Source organism: Anomalospiza imberbis, chromosome 32, assembly GCF_031753505.1.
Source record: "Anomalospiza imberbis isolate Cuckoo-Finch-1a 21T00152 chromosome 32, ASM3175350v1, whole genome shotgun sequence".
NCBI lineage: Eukaryota > Metazoa > Chordata > Aves > Passeriformes > Viduidae > Anomalospiza > Anomalospiza imberbis.
Window position 1 is genome coordinate 741,975 of NC_089712.1, and position 17,705 is coordinate 759,679.

At 52.6% G+C, this 17,705-nt stretch overlaps 2 protein-coding genes across 2 annotated transcripts in view; both read left to right on the top strand.

The window, feature by feature from the left end:
- The window catches only part of LOC137463911 (zinc finger protein 271-like), a 309,559-nt gene that overhangs the window by 160,095 nt on the left and 131,759 nt on the right, over positions 1 to 17,705 (top strand). The window lies entirely within an intron of this gene.
- Positions 3,303 to 4,387, top strand: LOC137463947 (olfactory receptor 14A16-like). The gene has a single exon (XM_068175294.1). The coding sequence runs from the start codon at positions 3,455 to 3,457 to the stop codon at positions 4,385 to 4,387; it is 933 nt and encodes a 310-aa protein (XP_068031395.1). The 5' UTR covers positions 3,303 to 3,454.

The following is a 17,705-nucleotide window of genomic DNA, read 5'->3' on the forward strand; positions in this document are numbered from 1 at the left end:
CCCCTTGCATTGTTATCACGGGATGCCCTCAGTAGTCAGGGCATTTGGGAGGGTCGGCTTGTTGCTATGGCAGTGCCTGAGCTCCAATCAAGCTGTAAGAAAGTGATCTCCACCACTGGACAGCGAAGGAGGAGTGGATTGACAAGACTTTGGGAGGGGCTGGAGGTATAAAAGACAGAACATCCATTTTGTAGATGAGCACATGGTGACTGAATCCTTTGCTCCTGGCGCTGTATTCATTGCTTTATTAACTCTTCTGTTGTATTTTGATAAGGTCTTAAAACCATATACATTTTTGAAAGTGAAAATTGTTTCTCACATGGGGTTGAGGAATGTGGGGCAAGGTTGTCCACACTGGGTCAGACCTCAAGGTAAAACTTAGGAGCGGCCCTACATCAATATCAATCATAGAATGCAGCAATCAGCTCTTCTCAGAAGAGAACAGCAATAAAAGACCCTCTTTAAAATAGGAATACATATTTCTTAGAAGCTCTTAGAAATATTTCTCCATAACTGTAAAAGGAAAACTTCCAGATGAACTGCACTAGAGCAGAGAGAAATCAAAGCACAGCCATCGCTTCTCAGGACTTGCTTCATCCTAATGAGCCCCGTGGTGCATTTGGAGCTGAGCCCTGAAACCTCAGGGCCTGAGAGGAGATTGCACAAACCTGTCCAGGAGTCAAAGTGAGAGAAAAAACCCAAAGTTTCTCGAGCCATTAATGGGTGCCACTGAGGTCCATCCCCAACACAGGCTCCTCATGGACTTCTTGGAGGAGAGAATTGGAGGACAGGATTGCACAAAAACCTCTCAGAGACTCAGAGTGAAAAGGACAATCCAAAGTATCGTAAACTCCTTGTGTATCTCAAAGCACCAACGAGCCCCACTGAGTGTCAGTACAAAGCTCTCAGGGGGCTAATTAAAGCAGATAATTTCAGGCTGTGACTGCACAATCTTTCTCACAGAATCTGTATAAAAAGGGAAACACCAAGTACCTTAAAAGAACTGAAGTACCCTGAAGCAGTAATGAGCCCCACTGAGTGTTGTTCCTGACAAAGCCTCTCCAGGGACTAATTACAGCAGATAATTGGAGGCCATGATTGCACAAAGCTCTCAGAGACTCCAAGGCAAAAGCAAAAGTGCTTTGAAAAACCTGCAGTCCCTGGGAGCATGAAGGAGCCCCCAGGGGCATTCCTGAGCAAGGCTCCCCAGGGACTCCTTCCAGCAGATCCTTGAGGCCACTGGGATGTGGGCTAGGGGGGGATGCTGAGGGCAGGACAAGGGGCTGACAGTGCCCAGCCTGGCTGGGGCTGTGCCAGGAGGCCCCAGTGCCTCAGGACAAGGTGTCTCCTGACAGCCCTTGGTGGCACAGACCCTGCTGTGCCCCAGGGCACCAAGACTTGGCTTCTCTTTGTCCCCACCTGTCATCAGTGCCTCCAGTTCTCTGCTCTGCCTGGGGCCTGGGGACACTTTCTCAGTCGTGTCCCTCAGTGGGACCCATTAAAAGTCAAAGAAACTTTGCAGTTGGATTCTGACTTGGAGCTCTGGAGAGGTTTCTGCAGCTCCCTCTCAGGGCCTGATGTTCAGGGCCTGAGCACAAAGCCCCAGAGGGTCATTAAAGTCCTTGTGCTGTGTCTGTGCTGCTGAGCTGGGCCGGGCTCCTGGCACAGAGGGTGATCCTGGTAACCAAGGAGAGCTTCAAAAGCACATTTCTCTGGATGAGCAGCTCTTCTGCCAGCCCAGCAGGGCTGGGGCACTGCCTGCAGCCAGCCCGGGCACAGAACAGAGGCACAGAGAGCTTCAATCAGTCAGGGCTGGGAAGGTGCTGAGAAGTGCCTGGGGCAGAATCCCTGGCAGCCCTTGGCACAGGAACCTCTGGCTGCAGGACAATGCAGCTGCAGCTCCTGGAGTGATCTCCTACAGCTGGAACACCCCAGTGCCCATAGACCCTGTGAGTACAAATCTGAGTATTTCTGGTGCAGGTCAGGTGAAATGCTCATGAAGCCTTGACATGCTGAGGGGTTCTGATCAGTCATAGAATATTTCCAAGACAAGGATTTTGATAAAAATGAGGAAATTTCCTAAGAATTTATATTCAGTTTCGTACTGCTGGAGAATGGCAGGGAGGGAGGAATGGATATTAACGGTTGATTATGAATTTTGACAAGCACCTGAGACATCCAAACTATTACTTTTAGTGATCAATAGGTTCACAGAAGATCCCTAATGTGCTTTCAGCCACTCTGCCCATGGACAGCACCAGCATCACCTCTGCTGGAGCCATCAGGATCAGTCTGAGCTGTCCTTTCTCCAAGCTGCAAACAGAACCTGCCCCCAGCCAATGCCCTGCAAACAGGCAGGGTTCTATCAGGCCAAGGAGAGTGCACAGAGATTTGGGGTCTGTGAGTGCTGGCAGGGAGAGCTCAGGCACAGGGAAACACCTGCAGGAGGAAAATCCCCAGGAAGCAGAGAGAAGATCAGGGAAGGAGAGAAAACCAAACCCAGAAATGCTGTGGCAGGGAGAGTTTAGAGATGTCCAGAGGATCCCCTCCAGTGCAGCCCCTCCCTCTGAACAAGCCCCCTCCCTCCTGTCCCCCCAGCCAAGCCTCTACCCTCAGGGCCGGGGCTCCAAGGCGTGCAGCCCCTCCTGTGCAGGCAGAGCTGCAGCAGAGCCGTGGGGCAGCTCTGCAGCCCCGGGCCCAGTTCCCTCTGCAGAGCACAGGGCTGGGAGCAGCTGCCCGGCACTGGGGGCTCTGGGAGGGGGCACAGCTGGCTCAGGGTGACACAGCTGTCCCCAGTGCCCAGCTCTGGGCAATGCTGTCAGTGCAGCCAGGGAAGGAGCTGCATCTCCCTTCATCCAATGCCATCAGAAGGACACTTGGAAGTCTCCCTGAGATTTCAGTCCAAGCTGGGGGCTCAGTTCCAGGGTGCAAACCTGTCCTAGATCGGCTATGAGTTATAAGATTGATGGGGCAAGGCAGAGGTGTTCTGACACTGAAAATGCTGTTGGGTTGGTGAAATGAGCAACGTCAGTCCTTGGCTAGAAATGTGGAGATGGGCTGGGGTGGATCCATCTGCTGTCAGCAGTGCTTGGTGACATTTTAGGGGAAGCGTGGGAAGGTGATCACCCTCAACCTGAGAGAGGTTAAAGCCCAGAGAAACTCTGTACAGGTCAGAATGACAGATCATATCCCCTCACTCTCCTCTCATCACAGATCTTGCTCTGTTCTTCCTGGGGGCAGCAGAAATTCTGAGGGTTTCTAATATCCAAGAACACCAGCAGTGATATGGGGGTTCTTAAAAAGAAAACCTCAGAACTCTTGAACACAAAATGGTGTCTGTCTGTGGCACAGAGGAGGGTGTATGGGAAATGGCTTTGATTTTGGTTACAGATATCTCCTCTAACTCTTCACTGTCCTTTCTCCATGAACAGGTCCCCATGGTCAGCCACAGCCAATGTCCAACAGCAGCTCCATCAGCCACTTCCTCCTGCTGGCACTGGCAGACATGCGGCAGCTGCAGCTCCTGCACTTCTGCCTCTTCCTGGGCATCTCCCTGGCTGCCCTCCTGGGCAACGGCCTCATCATCAGCGCCGTAGCCTGCGGCCACCACCTGCACACGCCCATGTTCTTCTTCCTGTTCAACCTGGCCCTCAGCGACCTGGGCTCCATCTGCACCACTGTCCCCAAAGCCATGCACAATTCCCTCTGGGACACCACCACCATCTCCTACACAGGATGTGCTGCTCAAGTTTTTCTGCTTATCTTCTTCATGGGAGCAGAGCTTTCCCTCCTGACCATCATGTGCTACGACTGCTACGTGTCCATCTGCAAACCCCTGCACTATGGGACCCTCCTGGGCAGCAGAGCTTGTGCCCACATGGCAGCAGCTGCCTGGGCCAGTGCCTTTCTCTATTCACTGCTGCACACAGCCAATACATTTTCCCTGCCCCTGTGCCATGGCAATGCCCTGGGCCAGTTCTTCTGTGAAATCCCCCAGATCCTCAGGCTCGCCTGCTCCAAATCCTATCTCAGGGAACTTGGGCTCATTGCTGTTAGTGCCTGTTTGTTCTTCGGCTGCTTTGTGTTCATGGTTTTCTCCTATGTTCAGATCTTCAGGGCTGTGCTGAGGATCCCCTCTGAGCAGGGACGGCACAAAGCCTTTTCCACCTGCCTCCCTCACCTGGCTGTCGTCTCCCTGTTCATCAGCACTGGTATATTTCACTACCTGAAGCCCCCCTCCATCTCCTCCCCATCCCTGGATCTGGCCCTGTCAGTTCTGTACTCGGTGGTGCCTCCAGCCCTGAACCCCCTCATCTACAGCCTGAGGAACCAGGAGCTCAAGGCTGCAGTGTGGACACTGATGACTGGATGCTTTCAGGGACATTAAACTCCTGGCCAAATGACTTGCAATAAAAGTAATCTTTGGTACTTCCTTTTGGTTTCCTTTTGGAGGTTCTTTTTCTTTGTTTTACATTTTAATGTTGTCCACAAGGAAATGCCATTGTTTGTGCCATTTCTCATTTTGTTTCACTCCACCTTCCCTGTGGCCACAGACTGTGTCAATGAGGGGCTGCACTCTCGGTGGCTTTAAAGGAAGTCAAGGATCTCCCAGCAGAGTTTTCTGCAGAGATGCCCTTTTGTTGCCTTCTCTGGAGCTGCAGCAGCAATGTCTGTGTGCAGAGCTGGGGGCAGATCAGTGCTGGCACAGCAGCTCTGGTCCTGCTGGCCACAGCATTCTCTGCAGGTCCCTTTCTGCCTGGCTGCTGTTCTCAGCCTGTAGTGCTGCAGGGGTTGTTGTGGCCAAAGTGCAGGACCCAGCACTTGGACTTGCCAAACCTCACCTTGTTGGATCTGGCCCCTGGATCCAGCCTTCCAGGTCCCTCTGCAGAGCCCTCCTACCCACCAGCAGAGCAACACTCACATCCAGCATGGAGTCATCTGCAAAGATGTCCTTGGTTGCACGGGTCCCCTCAGTGTCACAATGTCCCTTTGGTTACACCAGGCCCTGCACTGTCACACTGGTCTCCTTGGTTCCACGGGGCCCCAAAATGTGACAAAGGACTCCTTGGTTCCATGGGGCTTCACAGTGTCACAATGTTCTCGTTGGTGCCGCAGTTTCACAGTGGCCCCTTGGTTCCATGGGGCCCCAGAGTGTCATAGTGGCCCCATGGTTACCTGAGGTCCCACACTGTCACAATGCTCTCTGTGGTTCCACAAGTCCCCTCAGTGTCACAATGGACTCCTTGTTTCCACGAGGCCACACAGTGTCACAACAGCGTTCCAGATTCCTTGAGGCCCCAGAGTGTCACCGTGGCCCCTTGGTTCCACAAGGTCCTGCAGTGTCACAATGTCCCCTTGGTTCCATGAGGCCCTGCAGTGTCAGAACGGCCCCTTGGTTCCACTGGGCCCTGGACTCTCCCAATGCTCTCCTTGGTTTTGCAGTGTCAAAATGGTGAAACCCCTCGGTTCCAGGAGGCCCCGCAGTGTCACAATGGCCTCTGTGGTTCCACGAGGACCCAGGGCCACGGGGGACTCCCTGGTTCCATTTGGCCCCAGAGCACCACAATGGAGCCCTGGTTCTAGGGGGCTGCAGAGTGTCACCATGGTCCTCTTAGTTCCACGAGGCCCTGCAGTGTCACAATGGCCCCAGAGTGTCCCAGTCATCACAGAATGACAGAATCAAATAGGCTGGAAAAGACCTTTGGGATCATCAAGTCCAACCAATGCCCTAAAACTGCCTTGTCACCCAGACCATGCCACTAAGTGCCACTGGAGAGGGACAGTGACTCTGCCACCTCCCCCCTGGCCTGCCCATTCCAATGCCCACTCACCCTTTCTGTGAAGAGCTTCCTCCTGTTGTCCAGCCTAAACCTCCCCTGGTGCAGCTCAAGGCTGTGTCTTCTTGTCCTGCCCTCCGGCAGATCCACACTCACACCAGCTTGGTGTCATCTGCACATTTGGTGATGGTGGGCTCAATCCCCTCACCCAGATCATCAGTGAAGATGTTAAACAGGACTGGGCCCAACACAGATCCCTGGGGGACAGCACCAGGGACTGGACACCAGCTGGATGCAGCACCATCCCCACCACTCTCTGGGCCCAGCCTCCAGCCAGCTCTTCAATCTCCCAGCGAGGAGGGAGCCTGCCCAAGCCGTGGGTGCAGCTTTTCCAGGAAATGCTGTCAGAGACAGTGTCAAAGGCTTTGCTGAAGTCCAGATGGACACATCCACAGCCTTTCCCACATCCATAGCTGGGTCACCTGGTTATAAAAGAAGATCAGGTTGGTCAGGCGGGACCTGGCCCCCCTAAATCCACACTGTCTGGCTCTGATCCCTGGGCCATTCTGTGGGTGCCCTGTGATGGCACTCAGGGTGATCTGTTCCAGAACCTTGCCGGGCACTGAGGTCAGGCTGACAGGCCTGGAGTTCCCCAGATCCTCCTTCCAGCCCTTCTTGGGGATGGGCTCACACTGGCACCTCCAGTGCTCTGGGACCTCCCTGGTGAGCCAGGACTGATGGTAAATGATGGAGAGCAGCTTGGGGAGCTCATCCACCAGCTCCCTCATCCCCCTAGGATGGATCCCAACTGATCCCATACACCTGTGAGCATCTGAGTGGCCCAGCAGGTCCCCAGCTGCTTCCTCCTGGATTACAGGGGGGCTGTTCTGCTCCCTGTGCCCATCTACCAGCCCAGGAGAACTCTTGTCCTGAGGACAACCTGTCCTAATATTGAAAATTGATACAAACAAGGTGTTAAGTAGCTTGGCCTTTTCCTTATCTTTAGTTAATATATTCTCCACTGCATCCAGTAAAGAGTAGAGGTTCTCCTTATCCTACCTTTTGTTATAAATCTTTTATAAGAACATGTTTTATTCTTTTTACAGAAGCTGCCATGTTAAGTTCTAATTGAGATTTCACCTCTCAGCTTCTCTTTCTGCATGGCCTAACAACATCCTTTAACACTTCCTGAGTTGCTGGTCCTTTTTTCCCTTGAGTTTCCACAAAAGCTCCATGGGCAGCCAGGGCAGTCATTTTCCTCACCAGCTCATCTTTGGCCACACTGGGAAAGGCTGCTCCTTCCCCCTTAAGATTACTTTCTGGAAATGTGTCCCTCCTTCCTCGACCCCTTTCTTTTTAAGGGCTGTTTCCCATTAAAAAATCAGTACCTGATTCAGTACTTCCCAAATCAGCATCCTAAATAGGCCAAAGTCTGCCCTTCCTAATTCCAGTGTGGAAGTTTTGTTGCTGCCCCTCCTTCTTTCACTGAACATTGAAAACTTGATTATTTCATGGTCACTGTGCTCCAGGCAGCCAATGACCCCCACATCTGCCACCAGCCCTTCTCTGTTTGTGAGCAGCAGGAGACAGAGCTTTCCTTGGGAGTGGAGTGTTACCAAAAATTTGGTAAAACAGAAAACTCCTTCACACAATGCAGCATTAAGAAGCAGCATTCTTTATTCAGCCAGATGCACGGGGGATAGCTCCTCCCAAAGCCAAGCATGCTGAGTACAGGAAAGTTTCTGTTCATATTCTGTATTTTGCACACATATTCATTGATTGTCCTGGACTAAACACACATCTGATAATCATTTCCCCAGAATCATTAACATATTTTCCCTCCCCTTTTCCCATGTGTTCTTCTGTCCTGGGGGTCTCTCTGGTGGTCCCTGGTGGTCGTGGACCCCAATGTTCCCATGGGCCTGGCTGAGCTGGAAGGACACTGAGGCTGGTGAACTTCCAGTTCCCCTTCTGACACAATGGGCATTGTGTGGTTTCCATAGGCCTGGGGTTTTGGAGAACAAGCTCCAGGTGTCAGCTCACCTGGTGGAGACAATTTATCATCTGGTAACACGAGGTCACAGAGTGATCTATGACATCACATGAGTGATCTATGACGGAATGGTCCATGACATCACAGAGTGGTTTATGTGAGGTCATCAGGAAGCTATGACATCATAGGTCATCTCTGTGACATCACAGAGCAGGCTTTGGCATCACAGGACAGATGTCTGACATCACAGAGCAGATTATGACATCACAGAGCAGGCTGTGACATCACAGAGGGGCTGTGTGACATCCCAGGAGGGCGGTGTGAGGTCACTGGGTTGGTCACTCCGTGCCAGCTCCCCCTCACAGTTTCTCCCAACAAGTCCAATGCTGTTCATGCCCAGCGGGGTCCCTGTCCCCCGGTATCCCCCTGGTCCACCTGGAGCCACAGCCTCCACCAAAGGATGTTCCACAGGATCCACCCCTGAGCCTGACATGGGGAAAAGGGACCAGGGCTGTGTGACCAGGACATCAAGGACGTGGATTATCCAGGTCCCTGTGGCCTGGGTTGGGTTCCCCAGGGCAGGAAAGATGTCTGGCAGCTGGAGCAGGGTTAGAGAAGGGCCTCCAAGGTGGGGCTGGAGCCCTTGGGCTGTGAGCAGAGGCTGAGGGAGCTGGGCTTGTCCAGCCAGGAGCAGGGAAGGCTGAGGGGCTCCTCATCCCAGCCTGGCAGTGCCAGCGAGGAGGGGATGGAGAACACAGAGCCAGGCTCTTCACCGGGGGCCTGGTGGGAGATAAAAGCCAATGGGTGGAAGGGGCAAGAGGGGAGATCAGCCAGGCCAGGAGGAGATGAAATGAGTCAGGCTGGTTTCAGCATTTCCTCAACACCAAAAGCAGCCTGACCTCCCTTCTCCATCCACCACTGACAGCTTTGCAAATCAGGAATTGTTTGAGCTGTTTTGCCCCCACACCAGGACGAGCATCCTGATACAAGAACTTAATTGTGTTTATTTCTACCACAGAACCACGGCTGTCTACAATCAATTCTAGTATGGAAATCACTTGTGGATCGTGGACTCATCAGACACTGCTGGGACGTTGCACATAGCTCAGGGAAGAGCGTGATTGTTATTAAATTGTGTCCTGTTCAACCATGGTCTTTTGGCCATGAAGAGAAACTTTCTGTGCCTCTGAGTCTCACCAGTTCCCGACCCCCAAAGGACACAAACCTGATGAGTTGTGGTTCCCACTCCACTGGTGGCACTTGGACCTCCCTCCATCCCCAGAGCAGAGCTCCCTTGTCCCAGAAAGTCCCTGGCAATGCAGGGATGAAGGAAACAGGACAGGCTGTGGGGATCAGGGGCAGGGCACAGCCAGGGATTTGGGGTGGTCGTGAGCCCAGGGCAGGACCTGGCCCTTGGCCTTGATGAACCTCATCCAATTGTCCTGGGCCCATGGCTCCAGCCTGTCCAGATCCCTCTACAGAGCTTCCTGCCCTCCAGCACAGCCACACTCCCACCCAGCTTGGGCTCACCTGGGAACTGAGGGTGCCCTCGATGGCCTCATCCAGATCAGCAATCAAGAGATTTCACTGACCTGGCCCCCATCCTGAGCCCTGGGGACATCCCTGGGTGTGACTCCATTCCTCAGCTGCTCTGAGTGCCAGGGGTTGGATGAGGGAAATGGTGGGGAGGGGTTGGGGACAAAGTGTTATTGATTGTCAGCCATGAAGGGTCTTGATTTTCACATCTATTCAGACTGCATTAGGAGGTGCTGGGGGTCAATATCAACTGGACATTGCTGATATCCATCTCTAAACAGGAAAAACTGGAAAAGAAAACAGGACAAAACAGTTCTCTCTGCAAAGTTTTCAAAACAGTATATTCACTTTAAATACACTACTGAAACCTGTCTAATTCATCACAGAAGAATTGAAAACTTCAATTATTCCCAAGGGCTTTTCTTGTCTTGGGTGTTTTGAACAAATGTTTATGAGCTTTTCTCACTGAATTCCTGAACTGAAGAGCTCAAGAAAGAAGAGGCCTGTGGAGAAGTAAAATTCATCAGCAGCCTCCAAGTGGCTGAGGATCCATCCCCATCAGAGCAGCAGTGACCAGCAATGGGCACAGCTTTGTGGCTGCCCCAGCTCTGGGATGGGCCCTGGGCCTGGAGCAGGAGCAGCTCTGGAGGGCCCCAAGGCCGGGCTCTTGTGCTGGCCCGGGCAGATGGGATGGCAGCAGGGGCTGCAGAGCTCTCAGCACCTCAGCCCGAGGGGAGCAGGGCACCCAGGGAGCCTCCTTTGGCCTTGGCCAAGCCCCTTCCCCCATGGCTGGGGCTGAGTCCTGGCTGAGCTGCAGCTGCTGCTGTGCCCTGGCCAGGGGCTGAGGCCGTGGGGCCAGTGGCCAGAGCAGCCTGGGCTGAGCAGAGCTGTGGGGCCAGAGCCGGCTGGGCTGTGCTGGGGAGAGGCCCTGGGTGCTGCACAGAGCTCAGGGCAGCTGGCAGAGCTTGCAGGGAGCTGGGCTGGGCTCAGAGAGCCTGGCACAGAAACCATCAGTGTCCATCCCAGCCTGGCTGAGCGTGCAGGGCAGGACTCAGCCCAGGCCTTGTGGGGCAGGGCCAGCGCCTGTGCAAGGCATGGAAAACAGGCAAGTGCCCGAGAGAGGAGGCTGCTCTGTGCCCTTGGGGGCATGGACACAGCAGGAACACTCAGGAGCCCAAAGAGCCTCCATGGCTGTGCTGGAGACCAAGGCTGGAGCAGGGAAATGCAGGGCTGCTGCGCCATGGGGAGGGCATTGAATTCCAGCACACACCTCAGCTCTCTGATGGTCCCGGCACCATGCTGGGCCCTGTTTCAGGCTGGAGCAGAGCAGATGTTGATGGCACAGGAGCCCTGCGGGGCTGGCAGGGACCTGCAGCTTGCAAGGTGCTCTGCTCTCCCTCAGCTCCTCTCTGAGAGATCCAATCCCAGCTCGGCAGCTCAGGGCACAAGTGGCACTGCCTGGTCATGGGCACACAGCTGATGTCTGCCTGGAAAGGGGCACAGGTGTTAATACTTGTACATTTCATATTATACAAGCACATTTTTATTATCTGCGTCACTTCAGTACTTTTAAGAAACAGCAATTTTCTGATGTACTGATGGCAGAAGGAGAAGAAATACTGATCTTCCCATCTCCTTGAGTCACCAATATTCTGTTTATTCTTTCCTCTCCCTCTTCCTTTAGGTGTTTCCAGTTCTCCTGTTGAAATGGCCATGTCTAAGGACATCTCTGCACTAGACCAGGTGGATCTATGTACTTCCCGTTGCACCCAGATTTTCCCCTCCAGATGCTTTCTGGTCTTTCAAATGTCTCTCAATGGACTGGTTCCACGCTTTGCACATCAGGGAGTGGCCCAATCTTTTTGAAGTTCAAATAAATATTAATTACATCTTACTATTTTTAAATCTATCATAGAATTAGCTTTTCTTGTGTCTTTGTCTAAAACTGTTCCTGTACAGAAGTTCCTTGGGGATGGGGGACATGTCAGATGCTGCTGGGACATCACAGAGAGCTGAGGGAAGAGCTGTGATGGTTATTAAACTGTTCCAATGTTCAGCTTGTGTTTGTTGGCCAGAAACCTTTCTGTGCCTCTGAGTGTCACCATCCCTGAGCCCAAAGGACACAAACCTGATGAGTTGTGGTTCCCACTGCAGGGGCACTTGGACCTTGGCTCTGCACAGGAGAGCTCTTCATCCACTTTCCCCCTTTTCCTCCCTCTGGGCATGGAGGGAGCTCCTGACTTCAGCCTGTGACTCGTGTGTGCGAAGAGCAAATCTGGGCAGAATCAGGGCAGGGAGGGGTTGGGGGGCCTTGGGATCTGTGCTGGGCACAGAAGGTGTTTTCCATTGCTCTGAGACTGTCTGCTGTGCAAAGTGGATTTATTAGCCAGCAGAGGAATGACTTTTGCATTTGATGGACCTGTGCGTTCCCTTGGGTTTGTTGGCTGGCAAGAAATGAACATCCCTCTGTGTCTCCGGCAGCTCCTTCTCCAAGGAAAGCAGGTGAGAGTTGGAGCCAAGGAGCTGAAACTTAGGGAAAATGTTTAATAAGACATTTAATGAACAAAAAACACCTTTCAAAGCTGTATATTGGTCCATTCAACTTCACAAACTCTAAGCCATCTGAGTTTTAAGTTGCTCAAAATTTTCAAGAGGACAGAAATAAAAGAATAAGAGACAGATAATAGAGAATGATGAAAAAGATTTAGAGAAGCACACACAGAGCTACCAACTCCTGGACTCCAGCACTGTTCAGATGGAAATTCCAAGAGGAGGTAGGGTCAAGATGTGTGCTTGCCTTGTGCTCAGCCTTAAATACCCCTTGGTGTTCCTGGGCCCTTCCCCAGGTGGGACTTGGGGTCATTTGGTCGCTCAGGAGCTGGGCTGGGGGCTCCAGAGGTGGCTGTGGAGCATTGCCTGTGCTGTGCCAGGGACTGGCAGACACTGCTGGGCTGGGATAGAGGCTCTGGGGGGATTGGGGTTCCAGGGCAGGGCAGGGCTGGGGTTCCAGGGCAGGGCAAGGCTGGACCTGCCTCTTCCTCCCCACATATGAAAGGTTTATACCCAACAATCTCCTCCAGTCTGTCACAACAGGCAGTGTTGGAGGTGGAAATCCCAATTCTGGCCATGGGCACCTGGACGAGAAGGACAGTTCTTTTCCATAGGAAGGAAAGCCCTAGTTCCTGGTTCATTTCTGGTTTGATTGCCTGGATTCTGTTTGGTTTTGTTGTTGCTTTGTTTCCTTGGTGTGCCTGAAGTGTCCAGTCAGGAGCAGAGTGACTCTTGCCAAGGAACTTTGTGGTGCTGTCGCTTAATATTAAATCTGGTTTTTGCTGATCCCTTGCTGGGGATTTTTTCAGTGCTCTCAAGCCCTCGTTGGTAACAGGGTGAAGGAGCCCTGGCCCAGGCTCTGGCCCTGGGGGACACGGGGACGCTGCCAGGGGGACCCTGTCCCCCTGTCCCACCCCCCACAGCCCCGGCCCCCGTCCCCATGTCAGGCTCTGGGGTCGATCTCGTGGAACATCCTCTGGGGGAGACTGCGGTGCCGGGGGGACCCGGGGGGACCCGGGGGGACAGGGGACCCCGCAGTGCACGAGCAGCGTTGGACTTCTCTGGGGGAACTGGGAGGGGGGGCTGGGGTGGAGTGACCTCCCCAGTGACCTCACACAGCCCCTGTGATGTCACACAGCCCCTGTCATGTCACAGCCCACTCTGAGATGTATCAGGCCACCTGTGATTTCATAGAGATGTCTTGTGAGGTCACAGCCTGCTCTTTGAGGTCCCAGTCTGCTCTGTGATGTCACAAAATCTTCCCTGTGATGTCACAGCCCAGCATGTGATGTCACAGACACCCTGTGATGTCACAGCCAGCTCTATGATGTCACAGCTGCCTTTGTGATGTTATGCAGCCTCGCTGTGATGTCACAGCCTGCTCTGTGATTTCACAGTCAGCTCTGTGATGTCACAACCCACTCTGTATTGTCTCAGCCTTCTCTGTGACATCACACAGCTGCTCTGTGATGTCACCGAGCCCTTTTCTACAATGGCAGAGTCTTCTCTGTGACCTCACAGCCCATTCTGAGATGTCACACAGCCAGCCTGTAATGTCACAGCCGACTTTGTGACATCACAACCTCCTCTATCATGTCACAGCCTGCCCTGTGATGTCACAGCCTGCTCTGTGATGGCAGAACTCACTTATCATGTCACACAGCACCTCTGTGGTCACACAGACCCACCCTGTGATGTCACAACACCTTCAACGATGGAACACAGCCACCCTATAATGTCACAGCACACTCTTTGACCTCACAGCTTGCTCTGCTCTGTGATGTCATACAGGCATGCTCTGATGTCACAGCCTGCTCTGTGATGTCACATAATAAACCAGTGATGTCACAGCCAACTATATGATGTCACAACCTGGTCTGTGATGTCACACAATCACAGAATTGCTGGGTTGGAAGAGACCTTCAAGATCATCGAGTCCAACCCATGCCCTAACACCACCTCAGCTAAACCATGGCACTGAGTACCACATCCAGTCTTTTTTAAACACATCCCATGATAGTGAGTCCACCACCTCCCTGGACAGACAATTCCAGTACTTTATCACCCTTTCCATAAAAAACTTTTTTCCTAATATAAAACCTAAATTTCCCTTGGTGCAGCTGAAGACACTGTCCTCTGGTCCTGTCAGTTGCTGTGAGGAGCGAGACCGACCCCCACCTGACTGCAACCACCTTTCAGGGAGTGTGGAGAGTGATAAGGTCACCCCTGAGTCTTCTCCAAGCGGAACAACCCCAGCTCCCTCAGTCGTTCCTCACAGCACTTGTGTTCCAGACCCCTCACCAGCCTTGTTGCCCTTCTCTGGACACGCTCCAGCCCCTCCATGTCCTTCCAAAATTGGGGAGCCCAGAACTGGACACAGCACTCGAGGAATGGTGCCAGTACAGGGGAAGAATGCCAAGCACACCAGTGCCAAGTACAGGGGAAGAATGTTCTCCCTGCTCCTGCTGGCCACACCATTCCTGATCCAGGCCAGGAGCCATTGGCCTTCTTGGCCACCTGGGCACACTGCTGGCTCATGTTCAGCCTGCTGTCGACCAGTGCCCCCAGGTCCCTTTCTGCCTGGGCACTGTCCAGCCACACCGCCCCCAGCCTAGAGCTGTGCAGGGGGTTATTGTGGCCAAAATGCAGGACTTGGCACTAGGACTGATTAAACTTCATCTTACTGGAATCATCCATCTATCCAGCTGTTCCAAGTGTTCCTGCAGAGCCCTCCTACCTTCCAACAGATGGACACATGCTCCAAGTTTAGTGTCATCTGCAGATTTACTAATGAAAAGCTCAATCCCCTCATCCATGTGGTCAATAAAAATATTGAACAGAGCTGGCCCAGCACAGAGCCCTGAGGGACAGCACTGGTGACTGTCCCCAGCTGGATGCAGCACCGCTCACCACCACTCTCTGGGCCGGCCATCCAGCCAGTTCTGAACCCAGCACAGAGTGCTCCTGTCCCAGCCGTGGGCTGCAGCTTTTCCAGGAGTGTGCTGTGGGAGACAGTGTCAAAGACCTTGCTGGAGTCCAAATAGACACATCCACAGCCTGTCCTGCATCCACCAGGAGGGTCACCTGGTCATGAAAGGAGACCAGGTTCATCAAACACGACCTAGTCCTCCTAAACCCCTGCTGGCTGGGTCTGACACCCTGGCCATCCTGGAAGTGCTGTGTGATGACACTCAGTCTAAACTGTTCCATGACCTTACCACGTACTGAGGTCAGGATGACTGGCCTGGAATTATCAGGATCCTCCTTCCCACCCTTGCTGTGAATGGGTGTCACATTGGGCAGCTTCCAGTCATCTGGAACCTCACCAGTGAGCCAGGACTGCTGGTAAATGATGGAGAGCGGCTTGGCAAGCTCATCTGCCAGCTCCCTCATCACCCTGGGCTGGATCCCATCTGGTCCCAGAGATTTATGAACATCCAAGCAGCTCAGCAGGTCTCTGATGGCCTCCTCTTGGATAACGGGTGCACCATTCTGCTCCCTGACACCATCTACCAGCCCAGGAGGACAGTTGTCCTGAAGGCAAATCGTCTTCTCACTAAAAACTGAGGCAAAAAATGGCGTTAAGCACCTCTGCCTTCTCCTCATCTTCAGCTATTAAATTCACTTCCACATCTAATCAAGAACAATGGTTGGTCTTACCCTTCCTTTTACCATTGATATATTTGTAAAAATATTTTTTATTATCCTTTACAAAAGCTGCCATTTTAAGTTCAAACTGAGCTTTGGCCTCCCTAATTTCTTTCCTACATGCCCTAACAAGGCCCGTAAATACTTCCTGAGAGACCTGACCCTCCTTCCAAAGATGATGCATCCTCTTTTTATTCCTACATTCCTTCAAAACCTCATTGCCCATCCAGGCTAGATGTTTGACTTGTCAATTCGTCTTTGGGCACACAGGGACAGTCTCTTCCTGTGCCCTCAAATCTCTGAAACACACCCCTTTTCCTGAACTCCTTTGTTTTCAAGGGCTGCTTCCCAAGGAATTCTCTGATTAAGTCTCCTGAGCAGGCCAAAGTCTGCCCTCCAAAGTCCAATGTAAATGTCATATTAGTGTTCCTTCTGACTTCAGCAAAATATTGAGAACTCTATAATTTCATGATCACTGTGCCCCAAGTGACCTCCACCCACCACATCTCCCACCAGCCCATCTCTATTTACAAACAACAGATCTAACATAGTCCCTATCCTGGTGGGCTCACTCACCAGATGCAGTAAAGTTGTTCTCCATACACTCTAAAAATTTCCTGGACTGCCTCTTTTCTGCTGTATTGAGTTCCCAGCAGATGTCCAGCAGGTTGAAGTCACCTACAAGAACAAGGGCTGATGATCCAGAAACATTCTCGAGCTGCTTGAAAAATAACCTGTCTACCACTTCTTCCTGGCTGGGTGGATGATAACAGACTCCCAGTAGGATGTCAGCCTTGTTGGCCTTCCCTTAATTCTCACCCATAGACATTCAGCTCCATCTTCATAAGTTTCAATACTTATGGTGTCAAAAGCCTCCCTAATGTAAAGGGCCACCCCTCCACCTCTTCTCCCTGTCCTGTCTCTCCTGAAGAGCTTGCAGCCATCCAGTGCAGTGCTCCAGCCATGTGAGTTGTCCCACCCTGTTACTGTGGTGGCAATTACATCATAGCTCTGCTGCTGCACCATGGCCTCCAGCTCTTCTTGTTTGTTACCCATGCTGTGTGCATTGGTGTACATGCACCTCAGCTGGGCTGCTGATTTCACCCCTAACTCAGGCTTACCACCCACGAGCCTGCTTCCAGACAAACCAGCTGCATCACCCTTCCCCTTCAGACCTAGTTTAAAGCCCTCTCAACAAGTTCTGCCAGTTCATGCGCTAAAATTCTTCTGCCTTTCACAGAAAGATGGAGCCCATCTGGTCCAAGCAGGCCAGGTACTGTAAAAGTTTCCCCATGATTAAAGAATACCAAATTTTACCAATGACACCAACCCTCTAGCCACTCGTTGATAATGTGAGCTCTCCTATTGCTTTCAATGTTTTTCTCAGACTCCAAAGGGACTGAGGAAAAGACTGTCTGCGCCCCTGTCCTATTAACCACCTGACCCAATGCCCTAAAGTCCCTTTTAATTGCCCTGACACTCCCCTTTTCAATCTCATCACTGCCAGCCTGGGGTATCAGCAGTGGGCAATAATCAGAGGGCTGAATCAGCCCAGGCAGTGTGTCAGTGATATCCCGTACCCGGGCCCCAGGGAGGCAGCAGACCTCTCTGTGGGGTGGGTCTGGTCGACATATGGGGCCCTCTGTTCCCCTCAGGAGGGAGTCACCCACCACGATTACCCTTCTTTCCTTTTTGATGTTAGAGGTGCTGATCTGTCTGACAGCTGAATCATAACTGGGAGGCTCACTGGGCAGATAATTTTCTTCTAAACCATCTGGCTGACTCTCCAGATCCAGGGGATCATACCGAATCTGAAGTGGCACCTGGCTTGGGAGAGGGGGTTGGGAGGGATTTTTATTATTACCTCCTCGAGTAGGTACCCACTCCCACTCCCCTTCATCGGCCAGGTGTCCTTCTATAGCCTGACAGTGGGAGGTGTGGGAGACAGCGGGAACCAAGGAGAGCATTGCTGCACTGCCAGACCTCATGGAACCAAGGATCCATTGGGACACTGCAGGGCCCTGGGGCACCACGGTGCCATTGTGACACTGCAGGGCCCAAGGATCCAAGGGACTTTGTGACACCAGAGGGACATTGTGACACTGGGAGGCCTCATGGAATCAGGGAGACCATTGGGACATTCTGGGGCCTCATGGAACCGTGGTGACACCAAGTTGTCTGGGGGTGTTGATCTGCTGGAA

Bases quoted from the DNA above. Each gene is read 5' to 3' on its own strand.
- LOC137463947 (XM_068175294.1), top strand. From the start codon at position 3,455: ATGTCCAACAGCAGCTCCATCAGCCACTTCCTCCTGCTGGCACTGGCA.